General features: G+C 33.1%; 2 protein-coding genes across 2 annotated transcripts; one reads left to right on the plus strand and one right to left on the minus strand.

Moving 5' to 3' along the window:
• The first annotated feature begins 2368 nt into the window (after positions 1–2368).
• On the plus strand, positions 2369–5070 carry LOC123891561 (subtilisin-like protease SBT3). The gene is made up of 2 exons (XM_045941437.1): positions 2369–3218; positions 3366–5070. The coding sequence occupies exons 1-2, from the start codon at positions 2537–2539 to the stop codon at positions 4976–4978; spliced, it is 2295 nt and encodes a 764-aa protein (XP_045797393.1). The 5' UTR covers positions 2369–2536; the 3' UTR covers positions 4979–5070.
• Positions 5071–8255: 3185 nt separating this feature from the next.
• On the minus strand, positions 8256–11484 carry LOC123889109 (pyruvate decarboxylase 2-like). The gene is made up of 6 exons (XM_045938305.1): positions 10688–11484; positions 10185–10348; positions 9205–9855; positions 9005–9122; positions 8725–8913; positions 8256–8640 (listed from the first exon to the last, which is right to left on the minus strand). Exons 1-6 carry the CDS (start codon positions 11213–11215, stop codon positions 8470–8472), a joined length of 1821 nt encoding a protein of 606 aa, XP_045794261.1. The 5' UTR covers positions 11216–11484; the 3' UTR covers positions 8256–8469.
• Between the last annotated feature and the right edge of the window lie 2121 nt (positions 11485–13605).

The raw sequence follows: 13605 nt of genomic DNA on the forward strand, positions 1-13605 counted from the left end.
ACGAACAAGAAACTTTTTTCGTTAGAAATTACAACTGTTTTTTTTTTTTTTACGAAAGAAATTACAACCGTTGTCACTACACGTGAGATGCATGTGGACCGGTGAAAATATTAAATATGGTCTCCATGAATGCAACAAATCAGTTACGTGACTCTTTTTTTGAGCACTTTAAATTATATGAAGATAATATACCAATTTATTGAGGAAGCAGCAAGCATCGCAGATTGGGTCTAGCATAAAGGACTAGAATGTTTTTTATTACTACGGGGGACTAGAATGTTATAATGTGACGAATCAAGATTCAAACTACGAATGAAATAAATAAATCCAACTTTTGGCATACTTCTTTGTAAACATTTTAGTTACGTGACTCTTTTTTGGATTGAGATTACAAGATTACTTATAGGTAGAAACGATCTTTGAGTTCCTTCCCAATTTCTGTAATAGTGTTCATCCATAAGATGCTTTGTGATATATCTGGATCCATAGAATTATTGATCCATGATATAATCATGGTATAGATTTACAAGGTAAAATCGTCGAGAAATAAGTGAGAGAGAGTATGAGATGAGAGAAATATGTGAGAAATAGAATAGATTTGAGGTGTTGTTTGTTATAAGAAAAAGAAGAGAGAAATTGAAGAAAGAGAAGTGTTGATTATTTATAAAAGTACTAAAATGTATAGAAACTTATATGCTACTTCACCTCCGGCTTATGTTTCATGGACAACTTTAATTGTTCAAGAGGATTATCTAAAGATGTGACGGTATGTTCTTTATTATGGCACCCAATACATGCTTGGTGAACTTCAGGGAAGATACTTTTTGGCAACATGGACAGGATGAAGGACTAGCTAGTTAACAGACCATCACTTTTGGATCCAACTATGATTAATATTAAGCTCATATTCGAATATTTTATAACGATATATTAACTTATTTGAATACTGCTTGGACGGCCTTTTTTTATTCTTCGAGTACTACTTGTAAAATCGTTGTTAAAAAGAATATAAATTAATAATATTTCTTGGTGTCATTTGATCATAATAATAATAATAATAATAATAATAATAATAATAATAATAATAATAATAATAATAATAATAATAATAATAATAAGTTCCTTTAGAATTCCACCACATGGTGTGGCGCAAATAGATAGGGCAAAATAAAGTCAGTCAAACTATGACCAAAGTGTGGCATTTAGGGAATTAATTTTTAAATAGATTTTTTTTTAAGGAATAATTTTTAAATAGTTGTATATTGGAAATATTGGTTTCAAATGTTATATCAAAAAGTTAAGAATTGACGCGGAAGACGAAGGTGGATATCAGAATTATTCCTCATACCATGTGAAAACTAATGGTGAATCACCATTGTTACAGAAGAAACACAAAGATAGAAGCCAGAAATTTGAGCCTAGAAGCCAGAAATTTTTATTACTCACAAAATTGTTTATTACAGGTGATTGATCCACTATATATAAATGATGTGAGTCAATACTAACTATAGAAGAATGATATGCAGGAGGACAATTCTAACATGCACAACTGTATCATGTTTTTTATGGTGTATAAGTTCATGATATCATTATAACGAATATAAATTTTACAAAATTCACCATTGGATTGATAGTTTATATCATATAGATCATCCATGTCAAATTTTAAAGAAATTGAAAATCATATGATATGTTAGAATTGGCCTCCCGCATATCATTCTTCTGTCGTTAGTATTGACTCGCATCATGTATATATAGTGGATCAATCACTTGTAATAAACATCTTCATTCTTCATTCACAGGTCTCGTGTTTGTTCGAATTAATTTTCAGCAAGTGATTTCTCATTTCATGTTTTTTCTATCAGTTTGTTTCTTTCTCCTCTTTTTATGGCAAGAGTGTTATTCATATTTTTAAAGTTAAAAAACAACAACATATAGCAGATAATAACAATTGCATAAAACCACACACAACAATTGCAGCAATAGAAACAATCTATTTTTACCTAAAAAAAGAAAGAAACAATCTATTTTATTTTATAATAAAATAGAACATGTTGAATTTTACTTCGTTTTTTAAAAATAGGGGTAAAGTTGGAACAAAATAATTTTCATTCATTCTATTCTATTCACTTCTCCAACAATGGAATGACAAATTTGTTGCGGCTTAAAAAAAAAAATAACAACCCATCTGTTGAGGCAGTTCGAAGGGAGAGATTTGACACCATAAGGATACATATATCTCATTGGTTTAAGACACAGTGGTGTTACATTGGTTAAAAAAAAAAAAAGACACAGTGGTGTTACATGTGATTTTGCACTTTGTATAAAAATAATATATTATCTGAACATAAATTACTTCTTAGTTGTTATGCAAGAAAATTTATATCCAATCATTTGGAAACAAATATCTAAATAATAATTCATAAATGTCATCATCATTGATACTTTCCACAGAATGAGATTCCCTATATAGTCACATGATAAGATGAATCAATAGCCAAAACAACATTTCTTTGTTCATTTGAAAAAATAATCAATGGACCTTAAATTTTTGTTTTCAACTCTCCTCATTACTCCTTTTTTTCTGATAACCTTTCATAGCAATGCTGAGACTTCCACATATATAATTCATATGAACAAATCCTTATTTCCTCAAATTTTCATGACTCATAATGATTGGTTCAAATCCACCATTCATTCCTTAAAATCAAAAACACTACTTGATGATCCTGATCAACATGCACAGAAGAAACTATTGTACACCTATGATAATGCCATGTATGGATTTAGTGCATTGTTAACTTCAAATGAGTTAGAAACTCTTAAGAACATTGATGGCTTTGTTGCAGCATATCAAGATAGAACAGCTACAATTGACACAACTCACACCTTTGAATTTCTCTCCCTAGATTCTCCAAATGGACTATGGCATGCTTCAAATTTCGGAGATGATATCGTTGTTGGTGTTATTGATTCCGGTGTGTGGCCTGAGAGTCAAAGCTTTAAAGATGATGGAATGACAAAGAAAATTCCAAACAAATGGAAAGGAACCTGTCAAATTGGTCAAGAATTCAATGCTTCAATGTGTAACTTCAAATTGATTGGAGCTAGATATTTCAACAAAGGTGTTATTGCTTCAAATCCAAATGTTACTATTAGCATGAATTCAGCTAGAGACAATATAGGACATGGAACTCACACATCATCAACTGTTGCAGGTAACTATTTTTTTTTTTTTTAATATACAAATGTTAGTAAATCATGTTAGTTTCGGACTTTCGAGAGTTTGAACTTTGGATTTCCGTATTAGTACTCCTTCGATGTCTCTCAGCTCACCAACCGAGTTGTCTGCTTTGGACTTACAGGTAACTATGTTGACGGCGCTTCTTATTTTGGTTATGCAAAAGGAATAGCAAGAGGCATTGCACCAAAAGCTAAAATTGCTATGTACAAAGTAATTTGGCAAGAGGGCCGTTTGGCCTCGGATGTTTTGGCTGGAATGGACCAAGCAATTATTGATGGTGTTGATGTGATTTCAATTTCAATGGGATTTGATGATACTCCACTTTTTGAAGATCCTATAGCAATAGCTTCATTTGCAGCTATGGAAAAAGGGATTGTTGTTTCATCTTCAGCAGGTAATGCAGGACCTCAACTTGGAACCTTGCACAATGGTATCCCCTGGCTCATTACAGCAGCTGCAGGCACAATTGATAGAACCTTTGGTACTCTTGTTTTGGGAAATGGTCAAAACATTATTGGTTGGACTTTGTTTCCAGCAAATGCTATAGTTGAAAATCTTCCACTTGTTTACAATAACACTGTCTCTTCATGCAATTCAGTGGAGCTCTTATCTCAACTTAACAAACAAGTCATCATTCTTTGTGATGAATCAATGTCAAACTCAAACACAAACTCGGTGTTTGAACAAATCAGAGTTGTGGCAGCAACAAGTATGTTCGGGGCAGTTTTTATCTCTGATAATCCTGGTTTAATTGACACAAGATTACTTTACTCACCAAGTATTGTAATCAAGCCGAAAGATGCAGAATATGTGATCAACTATGCGAAAAGCATTAAGAATCCTACAGCCAGCATTAAATTTCAACAAACATTTGTTGGAACAAAGCCAGCACCAGCTGCAGCACATTACTCATCAAGAGGTCCTTCACATTACTTTCCATGGATTTTGAAACCCGACATAATGGCGCCTGGCTCTAGAGTTCTTGCAGCTTATATTCCTACTAGACCATCAGCTAGAATCGGCACAAATGTGTACTTATCAAGTGACTACACTTTCATGTCAGGAACATCTATGTCTTGTCCTCATGTTTCCGGTGTTGTTGCTCTTCTGAAATCAGCACATCCACAATGGAGTGTTGCGGCTATAAGATCGTCATTAATAACCACAGCTAGTCCTTTAGATAATACACAATATCCTATAAGGGATAATGGTTATCCTTCTCAATATGCTTCGCCTCTTGCTATTGGCGCCGGTGAAATTGATCCAAATAGAGCCATGAATCCAGGTTTGATATATGATGCTACACCACAAGACTATGTTAATTTTCTTTGTGGTTTGAAGTTCACAAAGAACCAAATTTTAACAATTACAAGATCAAATTCTTATGATTGTGAAAACCCTTCTTTGGATCTTAATTACCCTTCATTTATAGCATTATATAGCAACAAAACAAGATCAATGGTTCACAAGTTTAAGAGGACTGTTACTAATGTTGGTGATGGTGCTGCTACATATAGAGCTAAATTGACATATCCAAAGGGTTCTGTGGTGAAAGTGTCACCTGATATATTAAATTTCAGTTATATAAATGAGAAACGAAGTTACTACATTAATATAAAGTATGTTATGTACAAGAATGAAAATGTTTCATTTGGAGATCTTGTTTGGATTGAAGATGCTGGAACACACACGGTTAGAAGTCCTATTGTAATAGCACCTAGTGGAATTATATAAGTTCTTAAGTTTTTTATTTTATTTTCCATTTTTCTGCACCTTTGTGGTACCCTAATAAAATTATTGTATGAACCATCATTTTCACTTTCCTAGATAAGTTACATAGGTTTGGACATGTATGTGAAAGTGTATTCACAGGGGGTTTCTACCAAGTGTTTCAATTATATGAAGGTGATGAACATTATGGTATTTTATTTCGATATATACTGATACACTATTGAGCGGATAATTCTGATAGATTTAAAAATTAATAAATATTATTTGTGAATTTATCAGAATTATTCACTTAAGCAGTATACCGATACATATTTAAATAAGATGTGTACCGCCTGAATTCACCTATAAATGATAGTATCTAAAGAGAGCTGTTAGTTAATAATTTCTATGAACTAAAAAACAAGTTTCTTATTATGTGATCTATGACTCATTGCATTGGATCTTCACTTGAATTCAGAGATAGATCACGGGCAAGGGACCATGTAGAAATGACAAAGCATGCAGGGTAAACTCAGTTGACTCAACTTTTTTTGCAAGTTGGTTGCTGAGAGAAATTGGGAAAAGTTTATGTATCATTTAAGGCAAATACATTTTGCATTTATTGAAACTAGATGTTTATAACAATTAATCCTTTAATTTTTATTTTTTAAACAAGTTAGCCTTTTTAGTAGGTAATTAAAAGTGTTTGCGTCAAAAAAAAAATAGGGAAAAGTGTTGGTCATTACATTGAGTTGAAGCGGTTAAGAATGGATCGTTCGGAATCTGAGTTCGATTTATTTATGGAATAACTTCTTGATCAAATTTTACTTACTTCGCAGCCGAACTCTAAAATTACTAGAGTCTCCTTTCCCTGAGAACCGGAAGATTAATTAGCCTAAAAAATAGTGTTAGTCATTTACCTTTTAAACAAATTATGCTACAAAAAAGTTGATGTCTCTAGGCACATTTCATAAGTATTGTGACAATGAGATCATATCTTCTAAAATCATAGAGTGTGTATGGACATTTAAAAGATCCCGTGAAGGCCAATTTCAGAATGTATCTTCCAAACTGTCCTAAGAGATATTTTTCAAAATAATTTGAAATTAGTTTTCCACTTTATTTTAAAAAAATTATGGGTCAAACTGTTAAAGACATTGTTTTCTTTAAATTATTGTTTAATATAAAATTGATTTGGTTTCTTGTGAGGAGAAAGAAAAAAGAATTGGAATTTTAGACATTAGCTAGTTTGCCCGTGAACGGCCCCGTGAACCTGAACATTGTAATCAATCAATCAAACTAACCATTATTATTTGATCCTACGGCTGTGATGTCGCGTTGCAGTGAGTCAATCTGATTAAGCGGATTTCTGTCTCATTTGACACTGAAGATTCACCGGAGAATGTTAACATGTGCCCTTAAGGCACATGTTAAGGAAATAAAAATAGAAATCATTAAATGCTAATTTGTGCTTTTTAACATTTGAAGCATTAAATTTCTAGCATCATTAAATGTTGAGTTTCTATATTTGGATATCTTAACATGTGCCCTTAGGGCACATGTTAACAAGACCCTTATTTTTTTTGATACCTTCATAGCGGGCATAAGTCTTTTTCTTATGCGTGGTGCATAAATACTTCACAATCATTAAATTTGATAAACATGTGTAATAATCCTAGCCCCTCAGCTCACACTCTATCATTAAAAAAATATATATATGTATGAAAAATACGCATAAAAGTCGTGGTAAAGATGTCCACATTTTTTTTTAATGGTTTCTTACATTTAATTCAATGTCTATGTGCAGAGACGGATTTAGTGTGGGGCTGACCTCACTTACCTATTATATTTTTAGTTAATACTAATATTATTTATGCAATGTCACCTCATATATCTGGTATTATCGTTTTTATATAGTCAATTTATTACATTATAATAAATATAAAATTAATAAGACTAATTTATAATACTAATGAATATCTTAAGAGTATTGACTAATAAACCAAAATAAGTAATTTTGTATAAGAAAATGTTAAAATTATATAAATAACAATTTATATTTTTTTACGTTATAATTTTGACCCCACTTACTAAAATTTCTGGATCCGTCCATATCTCTGTGTGACTTAATTTGTTGTTTTCCAAAAACCAACTATTCATAAAAAACAAAATTAGATGTATCAAAATTTTAGAATAACTTTAACATGAATTAGAAGAATAAAAAATGCGGATCACACAAACGGACACATAAAAAATGTGGATCACACGAACGTGCCCGTTTGACCACTGGTATATATAAGTGTAATAGAGAGAACGGAAAAAAAAGGAATAGGCAAAAGTATCATGGAACTCAATATAACAAAACAAAGTCTTTTTTTTTTAACTCAAATATAACAAAATAAAGTAAAAAAAGAAAAAGAGAATTAACGTTGAAAGTAAAGCAAAAGGAATTATATGAGAAAATTGTTTGTCGACGAAACAAAAAATTGTATAGAAATCATTATAAAAGAATTTTATGGAATAGAAATATATAGAACTTAACAACAGGACTTGAGAAAATTAGCAAGTTAGCATTATAAAAAAAAAAGGTTAGCAACATAAAAAAAATACTAAGTAAAGGATAATTTTGGTATTTTAAAATAAATATAAGGATAATTATGTCAATATAATTTAAATTATAATAACATATATGTCTCCCCTCCCTTCCAAAGTTCCAAATCCTCCCAGTTTTGGGGGAAGCAAAAAGTTGTCATACGAAGAATTTTGCTTCCCTCCCCTCCCCTTCTCTCCCCTTATAAATATTAAACCAAACACATAAAATTTAAAATATTACCTCATCTTCCCTCCAAAACCCCCAAACCAAACATACCCTAACTGGTTTACAAATATGGTTGGTCCCATTCCAATTACCAATATTTGATAAAATTTGACGGAATAATTAGTAAATTTCTTTTAGAAAAATATATTAAACCATCATCACGCTGTGGATTCATATGCCATTTTCATCAAGCTAGTGATCCATCTCCACATCCCAAGTACAGATGTTTTAACATTATGCACCAAAAGACAACAAAATAAAAATAAAAATCAGTATACAACCCAAATGCATCTTCCCATATTCACTGTAGTCTTTTAACGTGTCTTTAATTAATTTTCATTTGATCCATGAATTTTTTGACAATAGACACAATTGAGGATGTTATTGTAATTTCAATAACAACCTCAAACATATTTAGGCACCACCATGATTATTTACTCACAAAAACTATGCTATGCATAAGAATCTTGAAGCAGCAAAGTATTACAAAATAAAGAGTGATGCATGTCATTTATCTCAAGTAATTGAATTTATACAAACAAGATCTCAAGTAATTGAATTTATACAAACAAGTAGACTCAGTTACATAAACAAGAAATCCATCAATAAAAGTAAATTCCGACTAAAAGTGCTCTTAATTTTTTTAGAATCAGATTGCAATTTCAGCAATCTAGCAACAATAGACTGATTCTGAAGTTTACTGAGGATTTGGGGGACGACTATTGGCAGCAGAGACCCTGGAACCCCACTCAAGCAACTCTTTGCTAGTGTCATCCTTGTGAACAATCACTTCAATGAAACATAAGCTGTCTTTCTTTGGTCCTGTTGCTGTGGCAATTGCTTCCACTAGCTCCTCCTCACAGAATACCTGAAAATAAAGCATGCATGAATCAGCATTTAATCCATGTTACAGAAGTTTGAGCAGTATATATTACAATGTCAAGAGACTCACCTTGGTAGTCCAACATTTTCCTTCACCGTTGTGAATTGCATCAATCAATCCAGTGTAATTCCAGTTCTTGATAACATTGTATGGTCCATCATGAATTTCAACCTCAATGCTGTATCCACCATTGTTTATCAGGAAGATGATGGTTTTCTGACCACATCGCAGCATTGTTGACACATCCTGTGCAGTTACCTGCAAAACATTTAAGATAAGAAACCATATTCAAGAATAAATCAAATGTTGAACGAAAAACTCATACTTTAAGTAGTTATGCAGGACAAACCTGAAAGCTTCCATCACCAATGCAAGCAATCACTCGCTTCTCGGGAACCGCTTGTGCATAGCCAAGAGTTGCACCAACAGACCATCCAATTGAGCCATATTGCATTTGAAACTCATACCTGTCAACAAGATTTTATCAGCACAATAAACATGATTTTTTTAAAGAAAAACGCCACAAATCACATTCTCTCAAACACTTACCCACATCCCTCAGGCAATTTCAACTTTTGGCAGTTAAACCATGAGTCCCCTGTCTCCGCAATCACAGCTGTTTCACTGGACAGCATCTGTTGTATATGCTGGAACATAACATTAACTCTCAAAGGTTCTTTTGGTGCAGACTTCAAAGGTTTTCCATCTGGAACAAATATCCTATGGTAATTTTCATAAGCAGCATTGTTGTGTTTGAGACGCTTTGCAAGTGCCTTAAGGAAATCCTTCATCAAAATACATCCAAATGCAGGTCCATTAGCAACCACAACCCGGTCGGGCTGCACGATAATCGCCTTCTCTTTCTTGAGAAGAAGTGAATACCCAACAGAACTGTAGTCATTAAAAATGGGACCAGCAAACAAGTATGCATCAGCAGATTCCACAATCTCCGCACAGAATGCAGTACTCACAGCACCCCAATAAGTTCCAATGAAATGGGGATGATGCTCCGGAACCATCCCTTTAGCTGATGGCATCACAGCAAGTGCGTAACCACTCACATCAGCCAGTTCAACAAAGGCATCAGATGCTTTTGCTACCCTCAATTTAGGACCACCAACTAGTACAGGTTTCACTGCTTTGTTAAGAAAATCTGCTGCTGCCTCAACTGCTGCTTCCAACCCCATTTGGTTAGACAATCTACAAAACACCAAAAGCGACAAACAAACAAAAATTAGATAAAATACCAATCATCCACATTTCAAATTATTGGTTCCTCCACAAAACAATCAACAATTAACTGTATTTTTAGGTGAATGCTTGGCAAACATGATTTTCAACAAAAGTGCGTGTTTGGATCAGCAGTGAGTTTGGCGAAATCACAGTGACACCATGATTCTGTCAAACACACCGCTAAGTTTGGTGTAAACTTTTCAACTTAACACATAAAGTCAGTTACTTCATATGATATCTATGTGAAACCAAATACACTATAGTTACTAAAAATGAAGAAAAAAAGAAAATCTTACTTGGGAGCAAGTGAAAAAGGGACAGGATCACGACTGAAAGTAGGGTGAGGAATAGCAGGCAAGTTACATCCAATGCTTATATAAACAGGCTTGCTCTCTTTCAGTGCAGTGGAGATTGCTGTATCAATCAACTCATGTGCATCTTCCAAGTTATTCACCACAGCCTATTATCAAATCAAATCAAATCACAATCAAACCACCAATAACCAAAACCCATTTAACAATTAAGTACATGCCATGTTTGGATTGACATTGAGTTTGACAGTATTACGGTGAGTTTGTCAGAATCACGACCTGCCACCTAAAATTACATAATTTTAGAAGCCACACTTTAAAAGCTTCAAAAAAATCACGTGATTTCGTCAAACTCACCGAAATCATAACAGTAACACTAACTCGTCAACTTCACAAACACAATAAATATTAAATACAAGAAAATAAAATTAACATCAAACAAATCACAAATCAAACAAAAAGCTAAAATATACTAATTTAGTAACAACCTGAAAGCAAGTAACAGTTTGAAAACACCTCAATTCTTGACTAAAATCAGGTATCCCAATAGTATGATGAAGAATTCTGTTAGTTCCATAATCATTGGAATTAGGTCCACCAACAATACAAATAAGCGGCAAATTCTCACTATAAGCACCAGCTATAGCATTAATAACACTCAAACCACCAACAGTGAACGTTACAACACAAGCTCCGACGCCACGTGATCGAGCGTAACCGTCGGCAGCGTACCCAGCGTTAAGCTCGTTACAGCAACCGATTAAGTTAAGTTCCGGTTCAGCTATGAGATGATCGAGAAGTGTAAGGTTGAAGTCGCCGGGAACGGAGAAGACGTCGGTGACGCCGATTTGAACTAGTCTCCGTGCTAAGTGACGGCCGAGAGTAGCGTCGGATGATGAGAGAGGAGTTGATGGAATTGACGGTTGGATCGGGGATGTGCTGTTTGGTTTTGTGCATGAAACGACGTCGTTGCTTGTTGATTTGTTTGAGTCTAAAGATCCTAACATTGTGTCCATTTTTGTGTGTAGTGTGATGTGAAAAGTTTAGTTTGGTTTTATGTAAAGTTTTTAAAGGTGTTGTTATATACTAAAAGGGTTATGAGTTTGTGTTATTGAGAAAGTGATGGAGTAGAAAATAGTTTAGAGTAAGACAGTGGGAGGTGAAAATGAACACTTGTATTGAAGAAGATACCAGGGGCGGTTTATTCTTTATTGTTTTGCTTTATTAATTATTGTTATGGCTCACAGTGTATGAAAATTTGGATTTGTTAACTAATTTTATTGTTGCCTTTTTCTTCTTTATTCTAGAAATATCAATAAGGAAAGACCAATTAGGCTTCTGTTTGTTGTTAACCAAACAAACAAATAGTATTAGTACTAACTCCATTTTGAATTTTTTAGTAAAAAAAAAACTACATTTCGAATTTAGATTTGTTGAATACATTAATATCACGAAGTTATACGTAATAATTAATCTTATCATTGATTAAAGATCGGATAATATAGATTATATATGTATTAAAATATTTAGAGCTATTCAATCACATTAAACAGCTTAGGCAGGAAATTTATTTCCCTCCTTTTTTAAATATTTAAATATAGTGTAACCTAAATATGAAAGTTAAAAACTTATAAAAAGGTCTTATACATAATATTAAAAAAATGGTATTACATGGATTTAATTTATATATTAATGATATAAACTTTTTATATATACATTCAATCAAACTATGTCATGTACATTTATTTTATAATAATGTTGTGTACTTATTTGAGGAGGGCTAGCAACACACTTTTTAATAAACACACTCTAACATACTCTCTTTTATTGGTTAAAATTTATATGGGTCTCATAAAAGTTATATGGGTCCACATTTTTTTATGGGACCCATGTGAATTTCAACCAATAAAAGAGAGTGTGTTGAAGTGTGTTTGTTAAAGAGTGTGTTGCTAGCATTATTCGTATAGAGAAATATGATTATGTGCAAATTATATGGTCAATTTTATGATAGAAATTTTAATGGATTTCATCTTTAAAAACCTATCTTCTATATTCACTTTCTAAACAAGCTAGCACCGCAGCACCCTCACCACGATCAAATATATAAACCCTTTGTTTCCTATGTAGACTTGGTGGTTCGTGGTGCGACGAGACTCCTCCTTTGGGCCACTGTTTCACCCTATTGCGGATGTTTTTCCCCCTCTCCATCAGCGCCCCCGTACCCACTACTATGCCTCCTTCCTTTTGGTGTGTCGTTGGTCGCTTAATTTGTTGCATGGTGTTGGTTTTGGGTGGCTGGTGGTGGATCTTTAGGTGGTGTGGTAGGTGTTTCTCGATCCTCATTGTTCTGGCATTGGATCCTGATTGTGTCAAATCTGTTGAAATTTGCAATTTTCTTGCCTTTTGATTCGACGCCACCACGTTGGTGGACTTGGGTTGATTCCGAAGATGGCTCTAGCTCTTGGTTGGTTCTAGGATTTTTGTTTTGGATGGTTCTAACGAGTCGAACTGAACTGTTCGTAAACTTTAAACGAGCCAAACTCCAACTGAAAAAAGAGTTCGTATCAAACTTTAGCCGAGTTTCGAGCTGAATCAATTTCTATCGAGTCGAGCTCAGACGAGTTCGACTCATTTCAGTCCCAACTTAATTAAATCAATTTATTGTTGGTAAAAAAAATTGTTTAATTAAATACTACATATAGATTCAATATTTCAAAAACATATATTTAGTGGCTAAATAATATGTTTGAATTTTACATCATTTATAAAAACAAAAATTCATATCTAAATAGAAAGAACTTTTGAAAACATGGCAAAACATTAAAAGTGTTATTTCCAAAATTGTTGTAATAATTTCTAAATGCAACTCATCTAAATAAATAAAAAGATGATAAAGAAGACAGATCTTTTTTTATGACAAAATACGTTGAGAATAGGACAGATTGAAAAAACAATGTTATTTCCAAATCATAAAAATAATAATTAAAAGGAAAAGAAAAGAATCCATTGATTTAGTGACCTCAGAAACCATGTAATTGACTGGTAATTAGACCCAATGAAACCACAACAGGTAATGAGGGCAAGTGGAAACAATTTGTTGGCATAGAACAATTGAAACTATGCGCGCATGTGCATTAGTCTCGTTGATTCGTGGTTGGGTGACTCTCATGTGCGTGGCTACCGTGATGTTGCAAATGGCGACAATTATTTTATTTTTTTTTAACGGTAAATTATTAGTTGCTAGTTAATTACGGTGGATTCTAAGGTGAGGTAGCAACCAAGTCCCTCACCGATGTACCACGTCATTTCACCATTGGATTAAATAGTCCATTTTTTCATTACCACACTGGATCTTATAGTTTTTTTTTATAAAAATAAATAAATAAATAATCAAATAAAATCTTAT

Source organism: Trifolium pratense, linkage group LG6 (genome assembly GCF_020283565.1).
Source record: "Trifolium pratense cultivar HEN17-A07 linkage group LG6, ARS_RC_1.1, whole genome shotgun sequence".
NCBI classification, from domain to species: domain Eukaryota; kingdom Viridiplantae; phylum Streptophyta; class Magnoliopsida; order Fabales; family Fabaceae; genus Trifolium; species Trifolium pratense.